This window comes from Bufo gargarizans, chromosome 5 (genome assembly GCF_014858855.1).
Source record: "Bufo gargarizans isolate SCDJY-AF-19 chromosome 5, ASM1485885v1, whole genome shotgun sequence".
NCBI classification, from domain to species: domain Eukaryota; kingdom Metazoa; phylum Chordata; class Amphibia; order Anura; family Bufonidae; genus Bufo; species Bufo gargarizans.
Genome location: NC_058084.1, coordinates 225,890,535 through 225,909,236, shown reverse-complemented (window position 1 = coordinate 225,909,236; position 18,702 = coordinate 225,890,535). Strand labels below are relative to the sequence as shown.

The following is an 18,702-nucleotide window of genomic DNA, read 5'->3' as shown; positions in this document are numbered from 1 at the left end:
TGCTTGTGTATAAAAAATGACGAAATTTTTTGTACTTGTGCTTATAAGCTATGAAACAATAAAAAGAGATTTACAAAAAAAAAAAACTTGGGAATTTACCTTTCCTTCGATGATAGTAATCCGTCCAGGCCCTGACGCAGCAAAGCAGCCCAAAACCATGATGCCCCCACCACCAAACTTCACAGCTGGGATGAGGTTTTGATGTTGTTGTGCTGTGCCTCTTTTTCTCCACACATATAGTATTGTGTGTTTTTTTTTACAGCAGTGGCTTCCTTTGTGGTATCCTCCCATGAAATACATTCATGTTTAGTGTTTTACGTATCGTAGATTCGCTAACAGGGATGTTAGCATATGCCAGAGACTTTTGTAAGTCTTTAGCTGACACTCTAGGACTCTTCTTCACCTCATTGAGCAGTCTGTGCTGTGCTCTTGCAGTCATATTTACAGGATGGACACTCCCAGGGAGAGTAGCAGCAGTGCTGAACGTTCTCCATTTATAGACAATTTGTCTTACCATGGACTGATGAACAGCAAGGCTTTTGGAGATCCTTTTATAACTCTTTCCAACTTTATGCAAGTCAACAATTCTTAATTGTAGGTCTTCTGAGAGCTCTTTTGTGCGAGGCATCATTCACATCAGGCAATGCTTCTTGTGAAAAACAAACCCAGAACTGGTGTGTGTTTTTTTATAGGTCAGGGCAGCTGTAACCAACATTTCCAATCTCATCTCATTGATTGGACTCCAGTTGGCTGACACCTCACTCCAATTAGCTCTTGGAGATGTCATTAGTCTAGGGGTTCACAAACTTTTTCCACCTACACTGTGAATGTTTACATGGTGCGTTCAATAAAAACATGGTAACATTTAATTATTTGTGTGTTATTAGTTTAAGCAGACTGTGATTGTGTATTGTTGTGACTTAGATGAAGATCAGGTCACATTTTATGACCAATTTGTGCAGAAATCCATATCATTCCAAAGGGTTCACATACTTTTTCTTGCAACTGTAAAACTGAAACAAACAACTAAAAAAATAAATTTGTGTGATTGATGGACCTTATGGACCTGATTTTATGATCATTTAAGGCGTGTTATTCACGATTTTTTTGTGAGTATAATAAAAGTTTCTTTAACAGATTGTTCATTTTAATCAATTTTTTTCTTTAACACATAGAGGGTTAACAGCTAAACAAAACTCAACATTTATTACCCTGATTCTGAGGTTTACAGAAACAACCCACATGTGGGCAGGGTGGACGGCAGGGCGCAGAAGGAAAGGACTGGTTTTTGGAAGGCAGATTTTGCTTGACTGGTTTTTAGACACCATGTCCCATTTGAAGCCTCCCAATGCACCCCTACAGTAGAAACTCCCCAAATTTACCCTATTTTGGAAACTAGGGGATAAGGTGACAGTTTTATTGCTACTATTTTTGGGTACATATGATTTTTAATTGCTCTATATTAAATTTTTTGCGAGGCAAGGTAATTAAGAAATGGTTGTTTTGGCACTGTTTTTATTATTTATTTTTTTACAATATTCACCTGACAGGTTAGATCATGCGCTATTTTTATAGAGCAGGTTATTACGGATGCGGTGATATCAAATATGTCTACTTTCTTAGTTTTTTTCAGTTTTACATAATAAAGCATTTTTGAAAAAATATATATGTTTTTGTGTCTCATTTTCTGAACGCCATTTTTTATTTTTCTGCCAATCGTCTTGTGCAGGGGCTAATTTTTTGCAGGAAGAGTTGACATTTTTATTGGTACATATGATTTTTTGATCATTCATTATTACACTTTATGAGGCAAGGTGAAAGAAATTGGTTGTTTTGGCACAGTTGTATTTACTTTTAGAGTTCACCCGAGGGGTTAGGTCACGTGATATTTTTATAGAGAAGGTAGTTACAGTAGTGGCAATACCTAATACGTATACTTTTTCTTATTTATTTAATTGTTACACAATATTAGCATTTTTGAAACAAAAAAATGATGTTTTAGTGTCTCCATAGTCTTATAGTCTTTTTCGATGATTGTTCTATTTTGGGGGGGCATATGCCTTTTTGATCGCTTGGTGTTGCACTTTAAATGATGTTACGTGACAAAAAAATGCTTTTTTGGCACTGTTTTTACTTTACTTTTTTTACGGTGTTCACCTGAGGAGTTAGGTCATGTGATTTTTTCATAGAGCAGGTTGTTACAAACACAGCGATATCTAACATATCAAAAAATTTTTTTTCACTTTAACACAATAATAGCATTTTTGAAGCAAAAAAAATAATCATATTTTAGTGTCTCCTTTGTCTGAGAGTCATAGTTTTTTTAATTTTTTTGGGCAATTGTCTTAGGTAGGGTCTCTTTTGCGGGATGAGGTGACGGGTTTGATTGGTACTATTTTGGGGGGCATACGCCTTTTTGATCGCTTGGTGTTGCAATTTTTGTGACGTAAGGTGAAAAAAAAATGGCCTTTTACTGTGTTCACCTGAGGGGTTAGGTCATGTGATATTTTTATAGAGCTGGTTGTTACGGACACGGCGATATCTAACATATCGACTTTTTTTTATTTCACTTTAACACAATAATAGCATTTTTGAAGCAAAACAAATAAATCATATTTTAGTGTCTCCGTTGTCTGAGAGTTATAGTTTTTTTAATTTTTTGGTAGATTGTCTTAGATAGGATCTCATTTTTTGCGGGATGAGGTGACGGTTTGATTTGTACTATTTTGGGGGGCATACGCCTTTTTGATTGCTTGGTGTCGCAATTTTTGTGATGTAAGGTGACCAAAAAATTGCTTTTTTTGGCACAGTTTTTTTTTCTTTTTTACTGTGTTCACCTGAGGGGTTAAGTCTTATGACATTTTTATAGAGCTGGTTGTTAAAGATGCGGCAATACCTAATATGTATACTTTATTTTTTTTATTTCACTTTAACACAATAATTGCATTATTGAAACCAAAAAAATGATGTTTTAATGTCTCCATGTTCTGAGAGCTATAGTTTTTTTTTTTTTGGGGGGGGGGGGGCAATTGTCTCATGTAGGGGCTCGTTTTTGCGGAATAAGGTGACTGCTTTATTGGTACCATTTAGGGGGGCATACAGCTTTTGATTGCTTGGTGTTGCACTTTTTGTGATGTAAGGTGACAAAAATTGCTTTTTTTAATCTTTTTTTTTTTTTTTACGATATATTTATAGAGCCGGTTGTTACGGACGCGGTGAAACCCAATATGTGTTTTCTTTTTTTTTAAATATTAAATCAGGGGATAGGGGCGTTTTTTTTCTTTTTTTACTAGAAACATTATTTTTCTTTTAATTAAAGACTAATTTTTTTACATTTGTTCCTTAAAGTTTATTTCTGTCCCACTCTGGGACTTTATTTTGGGGGTCTGATCCCCTCTGCAATGCATTACAATACATCTGCATTGCCTGTTAGGCCTCTTTCACACAGGCGTGTCCGGATAAGGTCCGGATGCGTTGCGGCAAACCCGCGCGAGTAGGTACGCAATTGCAGTCAGTTTTGACTGCGATCGCATTCCGTTACACAGTTTTTATCGCGCGGGTGCAATTGGTTTTGCACGCGCGTGATAAAAACTAACTGTGGTACCCAGACCCGAACTTCTTCACAGAAGTTCAGGTTAGGGTTCAAGTTTCTGTAGATTGTATTATTTCCCCTTATAACATGGATATAAGGGAAAATGAAAGCATTTTAAATACAGAATGCTAAGTAACATAGGGCTGGAGGGGTTAAAAATAAATAAATAATTTAACTCACCTTAATCCACTTGTTCGCGCAGCCGGCATCTCTTCTGTCTTCATCTGTGAGGAATAGGACCTTTGATGATGTCACTGCGTTCATCACATGGTCCATCACATGATCCATCACCATGGCGATGGATCATGTGATGGACCATGTGATAAGCATAGTGACGTCATCAAAGGTCCTATTCCTCATAGATCAAGACAGAAGAGATGCTGGCTGCGCGAACAAGTGGATTAAGGCGAGTTAAATTTTTATTTTTTATTTTTTAACCCCTCCAACCCTATTTTACTTAGCATTCTGTATTCAAAATGCTATTATTTTCCCACATTTTGACGTAATAACGTCATGTCAGGAAAGGGTTAAGATACTCGCAATCAAAGCAAAACATGGGAATGTTTTCCTCCTGCCAAAAGGAAGGCCAAGTTACTTTATTTCCAGGAAACACTGTGCTCACCAAAAGCTACGATAAGCTGCGTTTAGATGTCTGCTGCTCTCATGTCTGAAAGGGAGGCTTCCCTCCGCCCTCCACAGAGTCACTAACCGCCCTCTTCATTGCCACAAGCAGCAGATGCCGCAGCAGCCAATGGAGTCTCCTCAACCTTGGATGAACAGTTATTTTTTCATGTGCCGAGCCAGGCTGAGGCAAAACAGCAAATTAAGACTTCCCATCTCAAAGCCCAGGTTCAGTCCCAGCTGGAATCTCCTCTGTCTCCGGCACATACCCTGTTCCCTGACCCCATGACCCCATGGACTTCTGGGCAGGCAGACTAGAGCAGTGAAAAGAACTGGCCCAGTATGCTGTCTTATTCCATTGCCATGCAATGTTGCTATTGTTGCCACCACATGCCATGATTACCTTAACCTTTCCAGACAGCTGCTCTCAATTAAAAGGGAGAATTTTCCTCATTCAGAAAGAGCCATTTTTTCACGATTAACATTTGTGCGTGCATTCTGCCCATGTTAAGGCATAATATTCGCTGTCGGGCCCAGTCAGTTCTAGTTACACCCCTGCATCTGTCCCTGATAAGCGGTAATTTTGGGAAGCTTGAAATCTGAAAATGAGTTTACTCATACAGTAGCTATATGTAGATTATTTTCTATTGCTGTGATTGTATTCAAGAGATTACGGAAATATAGATGGAAAATGCTAAAATTTATAAGAAAATTAAAAAAAAGGGGATAACATTTTAAAAAAAATCTGAATCCTAGGAGACTACAACTTATTATATACCAATTTCAGGGCAACTGGAGCAACTTTGGTTGGGAAGAGTCGTTTCAGGACCAAGCTGAGATATTATAACTGGAACAAACTAAAAGCATTTTCCTCTGATGGGTAAGAATAATGGAAAAAACAATGGTAGTGTGAACGTCCCTTTACATGCTATAATTTAGCAGACGATTGTTGGGAAGGAACTGTTCCTTCCCGGCATGCACCTGCTCATCAGTGAAGGAGACCGCAGTATTTACATGCAACAATTTCCTCCACATTATGGTTGAGAAGCAATCACTAATGCCATTCCATGTCCCCATACATAATCATTGATTACTGGCACCGCTTACAACACCTATTATCTTGGAACTTATTTACACCCCTATTCATCTATTGCTAGGTGGCTACTCACTTGGTTTCAAGAGATCGCTCCATGACCTAGTAGTGAGAATGGATTCGGTCCAGGTTTTTCTGCTTAGGTTTTGCGATCCTTTTTGGCCCATTTAGGAATCTGTAGCTTTTCCTTTCAGCTGTTCTCTGTTAGCCACTCCCAGCTACTATATATTCTCCCTTTCTGCTTTCCTTGTTGCCAGATATAGACCTTCTGTCCAGATCTTCTATTCTGACCTCTGGTGGAGTTGCTGTGGAGCTGTTGGAACTGGTGCTGTCAGATCTCCAGTTCTCTCCTGTTTGTTGTCTCCCTTCTGGGATCGTTTGTGGTGTTTGTGTTGTTTATCCTTTCCCTGTTGTTACCCTAGGTGTCAGTGGTATGGGCTAGTGCTCCCACCACCCTACTCACTACCTAGGGCTTATTTCAGTGTAAGCCAGTGACAAGGTACGTGATCAGCATACGGGTTAGCAGCCCATCTAGGGACCTCAGGGCAGCCAGGTGCCAGTGCTAGGCGAGTTAGGGGTCACCACACCTCCTTCTCCCTAGTGAAAGGGTTCTCCCCTTCCCTCCCCTCTACGCCGCACGTCTATTACCTGCCATATCAGACGTGATAACAGTGTACATTTATTGTTGGCACTACAGTAAAGCAAATAAAATAGGTTTTAGCTCTAGGATAACCCCTTTAACAAAGTTTCTAAACTCAGTTTTGAATAATTTGAATAATCTAAAATGGGGTCATTTATGGGTGGTAATTTATGTAAGCCCCTTAATGTCAATTGAGAACTGAATTGGCGCTTAAAAAAGTAGGTATTGAAATTTTAAAAATTTCTTCTAAACTTCTAACATTCAAAACATTTTTATTACATTTACAAAGTGATGAAATCATAAAGTAGACATATGGTGAATGTTAAAGGGATCCTCTTAAGTTAAACATACATGTTATCTGAGCTGAAGACGATTTCTTTCTGCCATCTCTTGTCTGTTTGTCAAACTCTGCAGAGACATCTTTATTTCCTCCTTTTCTATGATTCTCCCATCTTCTGAACACCCCATTCTGCCTCCCCCAATATTGTGCTCCCCAAAACTATACTGCAGAAACATTTCCCCTGAAAATACTAGTACCACTCAGTTAGTGCCCCCTTCAATAATTATTGTCCCGCAGTGCCCTAAAAAAAAAAACTGCATCCAGCAAATAGCATCCCTGACACTAATAGTAAGGCTGTTAACAGCCTGCATTTGTGGGAGGGGCGTCTGGCTATTTATCCCCTTACCTGCCGCTCAGCCAGGCGCCCGAGCCTCACGCTTCCTGAGGCATTACGCTCTGTTCCTCTCTGACCCGAGACCTCCCTTCCGGTTCTGCACCCACGAACCGCCGGCGTCTGAAACCTTCGCTCTCTCCTCCGGTCTTCAGGTAATGGAGGCGCAGCTGGCGCCGTCCCAGCTGTGCCTCACGTCTGGGCTCATGCCCCCTGGTGGTTCAATTTAAGTGCCGCTCTCCCCAGTGCCGCTCAGTGCCGATCGCAGTGGGTCTGGCAGGCATTGTGGTAACATCCAGAGATCTCCAGCAGGCTGATCGCTGCTGGAACACCAGTGTAAAACTCGCCTAGGTCATTGTTTCATGCGGCAATTGGTCAGGGGTGGTAGGCACACAATATACATTTAATACTCAATACTGCGTTCAAATATCTGGAGCCGTTACGCACAGTAGTCTCCAGTATTATTCTTCTAGTATCAATGTAACATAAAATTTTACTTTGTTTTTAAGATCAGTGCCACACCTGTCCACAGGTTGTTTGTGGTACTAAAGCTCAGTTATATTGAAGTAAGCAGTACTACAAATATGGGACTGTTTTTGAAAGAAATGAGCTATGTTTGTCCGAAAAAAACAAACAAAACACTCCGCCTTCATCTCTGCATCAGCATCACATTGCCAGAATTGGCGCCGTGAAGTTGGTGATACATTACTGTTCAATTCAGCGGTTTTATCTCACGCTGCTTCCGTCTCCATCACTTGTCTCTGGATCGCCTGGGTCGTCAGCGTCCCTGGATCGCCCGGGTCGTCAGCGTCCCTGGATCGCCCGGGTCGTCAGCGTCCCTGGATCGCCCGGGTCGTCAGGGTCCCTGGATCGCCCGGGTCGTCAGCGTCCCTGGATCGCCCGGGTCGTCACCGTCCCTGGATCGCCCAGGTGGTCCGCGTCCCTGGATCGCCCAGGTGGTCAGCATCCCTGGATCGCCCAGGTGGTCAGCGTCCCTGGATCGCCCAGGTGGTCAGCGTCCCTGGATCGCCCAGGTGGTCAGCGTCCCTGGATCGCCCAGGTGGTCAGCGTCCCTGGATCGCCCAGGTGGTCAGCGTCCCTGGATCGCCCAGGTGGTCAGCGTCCCTGGATCGCCCAGGTGGTCAGCGTCCCTGGATCGCCCAGGTTCTGTCTTCGTTTTCTAAAGCCACCCTTCGGGGTATTCAAAAGGAGGGGAAGGGATCCGTGAGCCATAGGCAACCTGTGTCCGGTAAATTGTTCAGGGATCTTTCTTCGTCATTGGATGGTAATCCTTTTGGGCCCTTCACTAGCCTGATTTTGAAAGCGGCCATGTATCTCACCTTTTATAGATTCCTCCGGCCTGGTGAGGTTCTGGCGGGTCCAAATCGCCATAACCATCCTCTGAAGCAGCATCAGTTATGGGGCCAGGGCCATTACACTCCCCTGCTACCTTCCACCAAAACCATTCAGACGGGACCCCCTTCCGAGGTTAAATTCTATCCCACGTTGAACGATTGGTGCCCAGTTCAGGTGCTGCATCAACTGCTAGCCCTCATCCAAGGTTCATCACCAGATAGCCCGCACCTGCCACACGCAGGCAATCCTCAGCACCCTCAGTTCATATCTTTCATCCGTGCCCTCGTCCAGGATCTAGGCTATGACCCCAAGGTAATTTCGGGCCACTCATGTCGCTAGGGGCAGCCTCCGCTGCTTCTCGGCATCAGGTGCCAGCTCATGTCATCCGGTCCATGGGGCGGTGGCGGTCCTTCTGCTTTACTAGGGATATACCCAATCCTCAAGTAGATATCTCGTGCCTTTCGATCACTGGCTTTGTAGTTTGCAATAAAGTGTTGTACCTAACTGATGTTTTTTGCCCCCTTTTTTCACTGGTGTACCCGCGCCCGTGGCTCCCGGCACAATTCAGCCACCATGTTCAGGGCAGGCTTCTCTGCGTGCGCCGGCGCTGCCCTAGCCCTGACCATAAATAGTAAGGCTGTTAACAGCCTGCATTTGTGGGAGGGGCGTCTGGCTATTTATCCCCTTACCTGCGGCTCAGCCAGACGCCCGAGCCTCACGCCCCTCCCTCCCGCCCTTTTTCTCAAAGCTCCCTTCAGGTATGCCCCCTTTTTTCACTGGTGTACCCGCGCCCGTGGCTCCCGACACAATTCAGCCACCATGTTCAGGGCAGGCTTCTCTGCGTGCGCCGGCGCTGCCCTAGCCCTGACCATAAATAGTGTAAACATAATGTCGCCCACAAATAATTGTGCTAAGCTGATAGTGCCAGGATGCCCCCCAGAATAATAGTGCTTGCACCAATAGAAATAATTATCTGCCAGAGTGCACAGTGTTAACAGTGCTCCAATAGTAATCATGTCTCCATTGTGCCCACATCAGTAATCATGTTGCCCCAGTAGTAGTAATTCTCCTTATAATGCCCCCTAATAGATGGGTTTCTGGGGCAAATCTTTTGGAAGGGAAAGTTGGTTTAGAATGACCTTATGTCAGAAACACAAATCAAAAGGTGGGTTATGAATTCCAAACTTTAGGAACTATGCAGCTCAATTGAAGTATCTTTTGAGAAGATTTTTTTTTTTGCAAAAAATATATAAAAAAAGTATGGATAAAAACTGGGTAGGTACTCTGTATTTATACTCTTAGAAGCAGGTCAGTTTAATATGCATCCTTTTAACTCTATTGACTTCTCTGTAATGGTACGAAAACATGGCTATGGTTTAGAAAATACTTAGGAGTTTTTGGCACTTTAAACTTTACACTGTTATGGGACAATTATTTTATTTTATTCAGTTTTGGGATTCTTTAAAAAAAAATAATGAATAATTTGACATTAATATTACATACCTACAATGAGGAGGGACACTATCACTTTTGAGGGAGTTAGAAAATGTTGGTCTGTCTGAGGCTTTATTATATATTTATTTATCAAGTTTGGCTTTAGGGGGAGGAAAAATTAATCTCTTGGACAGTAGACATAACAATTCCCTCAAATTGACAAGCTGATTATGTATTAAAGGGGTTGTCTCACTTCAGTAAGTGGCATTTATCACGTAGAGAAAGTTCATACAAGCCACTTACTAATGTATTGTTATTATCCATATTGCTTCCTTTCCTGTCTAGACTCATTTTTCCATCACATTATACACTGCTCATTTCCATGGTTACAGATCACCCTGCAATCCATCAGTGGTGGTCATGCTCGCACACTATAGGAAAAAGTCACTGTGGGAATGGAGATGATGAGGAGACATGAGAGGAGGGTGAGGTGTGGCTAATGAGCAGCAGCACGTGTTTATAGTCTCCATTACCACAGCAACACATTACCACAGCCTGTCCTGTCCGTCCTCTCTGTACTTCATGTCTCCTCATGAACTAAATTCCCCAGAGATTCAGCTAAAGTTCTTATTATCTGTATTTAGCAACATAATCCCTGAGAAGTAGAGAGGAGGATGAGGCAGCGCTTCACCTCAGTGTTGTAAAGTAATTTGGCCTCGTGTGTGATCAGGACAGGTTTTGTGTGAACTAATGGGACAGCGGCCATTTTGTTTCCCCTGATGTTTGCTCCCAGACAAAACAAGCCATTATAAATAATGAAAGGTATTTGAGAATATATTTATAATAAAGTAATATTTAGGTATTTTCATTTTCTTAATTCCTGGAGACCCCCTTTAAGGTGAGAGAGAAATGATAAGCAGATGGAGTGGTAATGAAAGAAAAGGGATGGTCTAGAGCAGGCATCCTCAAACTGTGGCCCTCCAGCTGTTGCAAAACTACAACTCCCAGCATGCCCGAATAGCCTATAGGTATCAGCCCACAGCAAGGCATTGTGGGAGTTGTAGTTTTACAGCAGCTGGAGGGCCGCAGTTTGAGGATGCCTGGTCTAGAGTAATTCTGGCATATTCCAGATTTCTGCTCTGTAACAACCATAGAGAAATCCTGTTTCAGATCTTGCACAAAACCTATTATTCTGCTAGATCTTGAAACAGTGGGGATTGCCCAAATGTAGGGAGTCACAAGAAGACTAATCCATTTAAACTGACACTGTCCTAAATTGGTTAGATACTGGGGCACTGTTCTGGAATATATATATGAGAAAAAGACTATTTTGTATGTAGGAGTCTGTCTGCTGGAGGATTTATAAAGATTGGCTCTATGTTCATCTCAGTAAGTGTATATATAAATATATATATATATATATATATATATATACAGTGGGATGCAAAAGTTTGGGCAACCTTGTTAATTGTCATGATTTTCCTGTATAAATCGTTGTTTGTTACGATAAAAAATGTCAGTTAAATATATCATATAGGAGACACACAGTGATATTTGAGAAGTGAAATGAAGAAGTTTATTGGATTTACAGAAAGCGTGCTATAATTGTTTAAACAAAATTAGGCAGGTGCATACATTTTGGCACCACAAAAAAGAAATTAAATCAATATTTAGTAGATCCTCCTTTTGCAGAAAGTACAGCCTCTAAACGCTTCCTGTAGGTTCAAATGAGAGTCTGGATTCTGGTTGAAGGTATTTTGGACCATTCCTCTTTAGAAATTTCATTCAGGTTTGATGGTTTCCGAACATGGACAGCTCTCTTTAAGTCACACCACAGATTTTCAATTATATTCAGGTCTGGGGACTGAGATGGCCATTCCAGAACGTTGCACTTGTTCCTCTGCATAAGTGCCTTAGTAGATTTTAAGCAATGTTTAGGGTCGTTTCAGCTTCAGCTTTGTCACTGATTCCTGGACATTGGTCTCCAGAATCTGCTGATACTGAGTGGAATCCATGCGTCCCTCAACTTTGACAAGATTCCCAGTCCCTGCACTGGCCACACAGCCCCTCAGCATGATGGAACCACCACCATATTTTACTGTAGGTAGCAGGTGTTTTTCTTGGAATACTGTGTTCTTTTTCCTCCATGCATAACGCCCCTTGTTATGGCCAAAGAACTCAATTTTTGTTTCATCAGTCCACAGCACCTTATTCCAAAATGAAGCTGGCTTGTCCAAATGTGCTTTAGCCCACCTCAAGCGGCACTTTTTGTGCTGTGGGCGGAGAAAAGGCTTCCTCTGCATCACTCTTGCATACAGCATCTCCTTGTATAAAGTGCGCCGAATGGTTGAACGATGCACAGTGACTCCATCTGCAGCAAGATGATGTTGTAGGTCTTTGGTGCTGGTCTGTGGGTTGACTTTGACTGTTCTCAACATTCGTCGCTTCTGTCTATCCGAGATTTTTCTTGATCTACCACTTCGAGCCTTAACTTGAACTGAGCCTGAGGTCTTCCATTTCCTCAATATGTTCCTAACTGTGGAAACAGACAGCTGAAATCTCTGAGACAGCTTTCTGTATCTTTCCCTTAAACCATGATGGTGAATAATCTTGTCTTTAGGTCATTTGAGAGTTGTTTTTGAGACCCCCATGTTGCTTACAACTTACAATTGACCCCCTTAAAAACTCTTTCTCATAATTGGATTCACCTGTGTATGTAGGTCAGGGGTCACTGAGTTTACCAAGCCAATTTGAGTTCCAATAATTAGTTCTAAAGGTTTTGGAATCAATAAAATGACCAAATTTATGCACCTGCCTAATTTTGTTTAAACAATTATAGTACACTTTCTGTAAATCCAATAAACTTAATTTCACTTCTCAAATATCACTGTGTGTGTCTCCTATATGATCTATTTAACTGACATTTTTTATCGTAACAAACAACGATTTACATAGTAACATAGTACATAAGGCCGAAAAAATACATTTGTCCATCCAGTTCGGCCTGTCATCCTGCAAGTTGATCCAGAGGAAGGCAAAAATAAAACTGTGAGGTAGAAGCCAAATTTTCCTCACTTTAGGGGAATAAAAATTCCTTCCCGACTCCAATCAGAATAAATTCCTGGATCAACGATCTCTCTCTAGTAGCTATAGCCTGTAATATTATTACGCTCCAGAAATACATCCAGGCCCCTCTTGAATTCCTTTATTGTACTCACCATCACCACCTCCTCAGGCAGAGAGTTCCATAGTCTCACTGCTCTTACCGTAAAGAATCCTCTTCTATGTTTGTGTACAAACCTTCTTTCCTCCAGACGCAGAGGATGTCCCCTCGTCACAGTCACCGTCCTGGGAATGAATAGATGATGGGATAGATCTCTGTACTGTCCCCTGATATTCTTATACATATTAATTAGATCTCCTCTCAGTCGTCTTTTTTCTAAAGTGAATAACCCTAATTTTGATAATCTTTCAGGGTACTGTAGTTGCCCCATTCCAGTTATTACTTTAGTTGCCCTCCTCTGGACCCTCTTCAGCTCTGCTATGTCTGCTTTGTTCACTAGAGCCCAGAACTGTACACAGTACTCCATGTGTGGTCTGACTAATGATTTGTAAAGTGGTAGGACTATGTTCTCATCACGGGCATCTATGCCCCTTTTGATGCAACCCATTATCTTATTGGCCTTGGCAGCAGCTGCCTGACACTGGTTTTTGCAGCTTAGTTTGCTGTTTATTAAAATTCCTAGATCTTTTTCCATGTCAGTGTTACCGAGTGTTTTACCATTTAATAAGTACGGGTGACTTGCATTATTCCTTCCCATGTGCATAACTTTACATTTGTCAGTGTTAAACCTCATCTGCCACTTATCTGCCCAAGCCTGCAATCTATCCAGATCCCTCTGTAGTAGTATACTGTCCTCTTCAGTGTTAATTACTTTACACAGTTTAGTGTCATCTGCGAAGATTGATATTTTATTATGCAAGCCTTCTACAAGATCATTAATAAATATATTGAAGAGAATAGGGCCCAATACTGACCCCTGAGGTTCTCCACTAGTGACGGTGACCCAATCTGAGTATTTACCATTAATAACCACCCTCTGTTTTCTATCATTGAGCCAGTTACTTACCCACTTACAGACGTTTTCTCCCAGTCCGAGCATTCTCATTTTATATACTAACCTTTTATGTGGTACAGTGTCAAATGCTTTGGAGAAGTCCAGATAAACTACATCCATTGATTCGCCGCTGTCAAGTCTAGAACTTACCTCCTCATAGAAACTGATTAAATTTGTTTGACATGATCGATCCCTCACAAAGCCATGCTGATATGGCGTTATTTGCTTATTTCCGTTAAGATGCTCTAACATAGCATCTCTCAGAAAACCTTCAAACAGTTTACCCACAACAGATGTTAAACTTACCGGCTTATAGTTTCCAGGCTCTGTTTTTGGACCCTTTTTGAATATTGGCACCACATTTGCCATGCGCAAACCTGTGGGACATTCCCTGTCAATATAGAATCTGCAAATATCAGAAATAAGGGTCTGGCTATGACATTACTTAATTCCCTTAGGATAAGGGGGTTTGTATGCCATCCGGTCCATTTATAATGGAAAATCATGACAATTAACAAGGTTGCCCAAACTTTCGCATCCCACTGTGTGTATATATATATATATATATATATATATATATATATATATATATACACACATATATATTACTCTTTATGGCTCGGGCTACGTGGAAAAAATACATGCTTCATTATATAAATCTGGAGTGGAGTGCAATCGAGGCTGGGGGTATGCAGGGAGTATGGTTTGACACCTGGAATAGTTGGCCTAGTGCCCTGGACTTAAAAAACTGAAATATGATAACCTTGGGTTTCTATAATACCTCTTAAGTAGTAGAAGAGGGCAAAGGGCATAGATGGAGAAAGAATGAGACTTTTTTTTTCTTTTCTCACTCTCTTTTGCCTTAAGCTTCAAGTGGCCATGGGTAAAGTGGGAGAGGGAGGAGGGAAGGAGATATTTAATAACTTATTTATGAATTTGCTGATATGAATTTATCGACTTACTAATGTTTTTTTATATAATGTTTGTAATGACGAAGATAAATAAATAAATAAGAAATAATGCTCCCTAATGTGAGCCAGTACAAAATATCCCATTATGTCTGCCAATGCAAAAAAAAATACCCCCTTATAATGTCTGCCAGTAAAAAAAATACCTCAATGCTCTCCAAAAGAGAAACAATAAAAAATATTGTAATTTGATACTATGAACTCTCTGCCTAATGAGGTAGTGATTATGAATTCACTAAAATAGTTTAATTCGAGTGTAATAATATTACAGGTTATAGTTACTAGATTTCTGGAGAAGGATCATTGATCCAGTGAGTTATTCTGGTTGTCTGAGTGAGCCAGGAAGGAATGTTTTTTCCCATTAAAAATGTGGCTTTTACCTCACATTTTTGCTTTCCTCTGAATCAACTTGGAGGATAACAGGCTGAACTGGATGGACAGCCTATGTTACTATGTAAATCAGAACCCTATATCAAACCTCAGATGAGACCCTCATCAGACCTCCATGTTAGATTTCAGACCTTAGATCAGACCCACTTTAGACCTCCATGTCAGACTCCAATATCAGACCTCAGATCATACCCCTTTTTTTGTAACTCCATGTCAGACCTCCTTTAGACCTCCATGTTAGACCCCATCAGACCTCAGATCAGACCCAAAATAAATAAATTCACTTACCTCTTCTGCTCCACTGCTGCTCTGCAGGTCCGGCTGTCTCTCCTGCAGTCGCTCTCCCTGATCTTCTCCAGGCCGGTGCTGCACTGTGACCTGACTGCGTCAGGTCATATTGTGCACACTACACCCTGATGGTGTATGCAGTCAGGACAGTGCAGCACCCAGAGAGGTTGAGGGAGGGGTGAGTACAATGCTAGCAGTGCTTCACTTCCCCACCTGCTGCATACTAGTGAGCTGGCGCACATTCCATAATAGAATCACTCACTAGTATTCGCTTAATAGGATGCTCTGCATCTCATAAAGTTAAAAATACAGTAACTGGCAGTGTACCCTATAGACCCCCCTGGCCAGGGACGTAATTACCATAGCGGCAGACTATACGACTGCTATTTGGACCAAGGCAAGTTGGGATCATCCCCTCTTCTACTGGAAGTGAAAACTAAGTCAGGACTCTACCCTATAAAGGAACAACTTTTTGCAAATGCAGAAGAAAATGGCCCAAGGGTCACTGAAAAGGGTTTAGGGGGGCCTGGTTTGATCTTTGATATAGGGCCCTTACTTCTCTATGTACGCCACTGCCCCTGGCTTAGGGTCCTGGTGCCAATTGTGACCACTGCGACCCCTATAGCTATGCCACTAAACACAACTTGAGGTGAAACCAGCAAAAAGAAAGAAATTGCAAATGTGCAGTGGAATGCTTAACTGATTGTGTTGTGTAAAGCCACCCTACAAGCAAGGGGGGTTGGGTATTGGACTTGCTGCTGTATTCTGTGGATCGACTTCAACCAAAGGACTAAGCCTGGATGTTTTAAATACAGTGGAGAAGAAGAGAAATATCCTGGTGCCAGGGCTTTTCAAATAAAACTGCTTTCATTGGTAATTCAGCCATAAGTCCAATTAAGCATTTCAGAGACTAGCACCTTCTTCATGTAAGTAATGCCCTTATCAGAAGAAACAGCTAATCCCTGAAATGTGCACTTTAAATGTTTTAATGCTCAATCACCAATAAAAGTGGGTTTATTTGGAAAGCACTAGCAACCGGATCTTTTTTTTTTCTTCTCCCACGATGAATTGAGTTAGGCTGCTTTCACACTAGCGTTCGGGTGTCCGCTCGTGAGCTCCGTTTGAAGGGGCTCACGAGCGGACCCGAACGCAGCCGTCCAGCCCTGATGCAGTCTGAATGGATGCGGATCCGCTCAGACTGCATCAGTCTGGCGGCGTTCAGCCTCCGCTCCGCTCGCCTCCGCACGGACAGGCGGACAGCTGACCGCTGCTTGCAGCGTTCGGGTGTCCGCCTGGCCGTGCGGAGGCGTGCGGATCCGTCCAGACTTACAATGTAAGTCAATGGGGACGGATCCGTTTGAAGATGCCACAATATGGCTCAATCTTCAAGCGGATCCGTCCCCTATTGACTTTACATTGAAAGTCTGGACGGATCCGTCCGAGGCTATTTTCACACTTAGCTTTTTTTTGCCATTTTAATGCAGGCGGATCTGTTCTGAACGGAGCCTCCGTCTGCATTAATATGATCGGATCCGTTCAGAACGGATCCGATCGAACGCTAGTGTGAAAGTAGCCTTAGACAGCTACCCATATACCCATGTTTACACTATCATTCTCACGATTGTAGACATGATGCAGAGGGGAGAGCCTGAGTTGCCATACCTCTCATGACTGGAGGAACACTTAGTTCTGTTAGGGAGAGGATGCAAAAGGGAAACAAACTCCAGCCTAGAAAGTATTGCCATTGTTATAAGGAGGTCAAAGATGATAGCACAGTAAAACCCCACAGAGAGAAAGTAAAACCCAACTCCAGATTTTATGTGATGTACAGGTGGAGGCTCGGGAATCACCCAAGAAGAGATTTTATGTGGTTACACAATCAGCTGTTACTGCTGCAACATTTTATTTTTGGGGGGATGCCATTTAACTTTTCGTCAGCCGAAAAGCTACATGCATCCCTGGTAATACTAATGAACACTCCTTACTTGCAGATGATGCTTCCTCTAGATTTACTATGACACGGCTTAATCTGAAGTGAGCAAGCAATTGCCTTCCACATTTCTGGATTACATTTCCTAATATCTAGAACAGGAATATTCATGAAAGGCATCTTAATGCTTCCTTTCTCCCATAGCTTCATATCATTCATTGCTCCTTGGTCTGATTGAGCATTACAACTTCGAAATAATTCAGTTGGCCTAAAAATAAAAGCAAACAAAATTAAATATACTTTATTGTCAGCTAGATAATAATAATTGCTCAATTATTTTCTGTGGATACAACTACAGACTGACTTGCTGACTGTAGAAGCCTACGGCTTGTTCCTACAATCTATTATCGATTGGGGTTTAGACTATCCTAGTAGTGCTACCTGACACTGTGTGGTGTGCAGAGTCTCTCCTACTGGAGACCTGTCACATTCACCCATTGTTTCAATCAGGTGCCTATGTATGGATGCTACCTTTACACCCCAGATAAATAGAGGAACACGCCTTATATTATTGACTCCTTATACTTTGGAGCTTTAGTGGTAGGGATGATTATAGGGATCAGCATCATCAGTCTGAGATATCCCCCTTCACCCTACCAAGCCTAATGTGTTGCAGATAATTTTAATAAATAATACAATAAAATAATTTTAACGTACTTTATTTAGGCAGTAAAAAGATACACATTGAGTTAGTACGTAAACGCTACTGTGAATCACCAGTTAGTCCCTCAAAGAAAGTCAAAGCATATTTAATAATGACTTTTACCGGTTGTTAAAATTGGTACAATATGTCAGATTACGGCATCCCAGCTGACAGGGTTCTCGCACATCTGCTAGGCATGTTAACATTTGTGTCTCCATAGGATTGTATTCACATGAAAGATCAAACTCTTGCCAGATCTGTGTGCTTCCCCAGCTTGTGTTGTAAAGTTTTGTACACAAATCCCTAGAATCAGAGAAAATAAGTAAAAATAGCGTTATGCTTCAATCACAAAGTGTTCAGTATGTGAAAAAAAAAAAAAAAAACTGGGACAGTTATGTAATTAGACTATCAAGCATATCTGAGGTGTAAAAACATGTAATAAATGTTATAATAAACAGCTCTCTCGCTATTCAGATATCCCTTGGCCATTCAAATTTATATTATACTTTTTCATGCATGTTATTGATAAAGGTAGTATTGTAGATTTCATGGAACATCTTGAGAAGAGGAGGAGAACCCCCTCTTTATGGAGGTCCCTTTACTTCATGTCACTTGTAGTGTCTCAATTACAGTAAACAGAGATATGGAAATGGTCGATCCCAAGCATGTTGCATACAGGAAAGAGCTAAAGAGTGGCACAAAGATCCAGATAATTTACTAATCTGCATTAACTACAGATGGCTGAGTGACTTAAATGCTCTTCCTTCTTTAAATTATGTGCAAATATAGCCATAGCACCTCAGATAATTAACAATGAGAACTCCTACATACAATAATGACCACAAAGCTCTGAAATATATTGCCAGTCACATGTGCCCCATAGCACATAAAGACCAAA

General features: G+C 41.6%; 1 protein-coding gene across 1 annotated transcript in view; it reads right to left on the bottom strand.

Moving 5' to 3' along the window:
* The window catches only part of RECK (reversion inducing cysteine rich protein with kazal motifs), an 801,790-nt gene that overhangs the window by 494,966 nt on the left and 288,122 nt on the right, over positions 1-18,702 (bottom strand). The window contains exons 10-11 of the mRNA XM_044293464.1: positions 17,928-18,107; positions 17,157-17,369 (exon numbers count right to left, since the gene is read on the bottom strand). Of these exons, the coding sequence (XP_044149399.1) occupies positions 17,157-17,369; positions 17,928-18,107 (393 nt within the window). The remainder of the gene's footprint in view (positions 1-17,156; positions 17,370-17,927; positions 18,108-18,702) is intronic.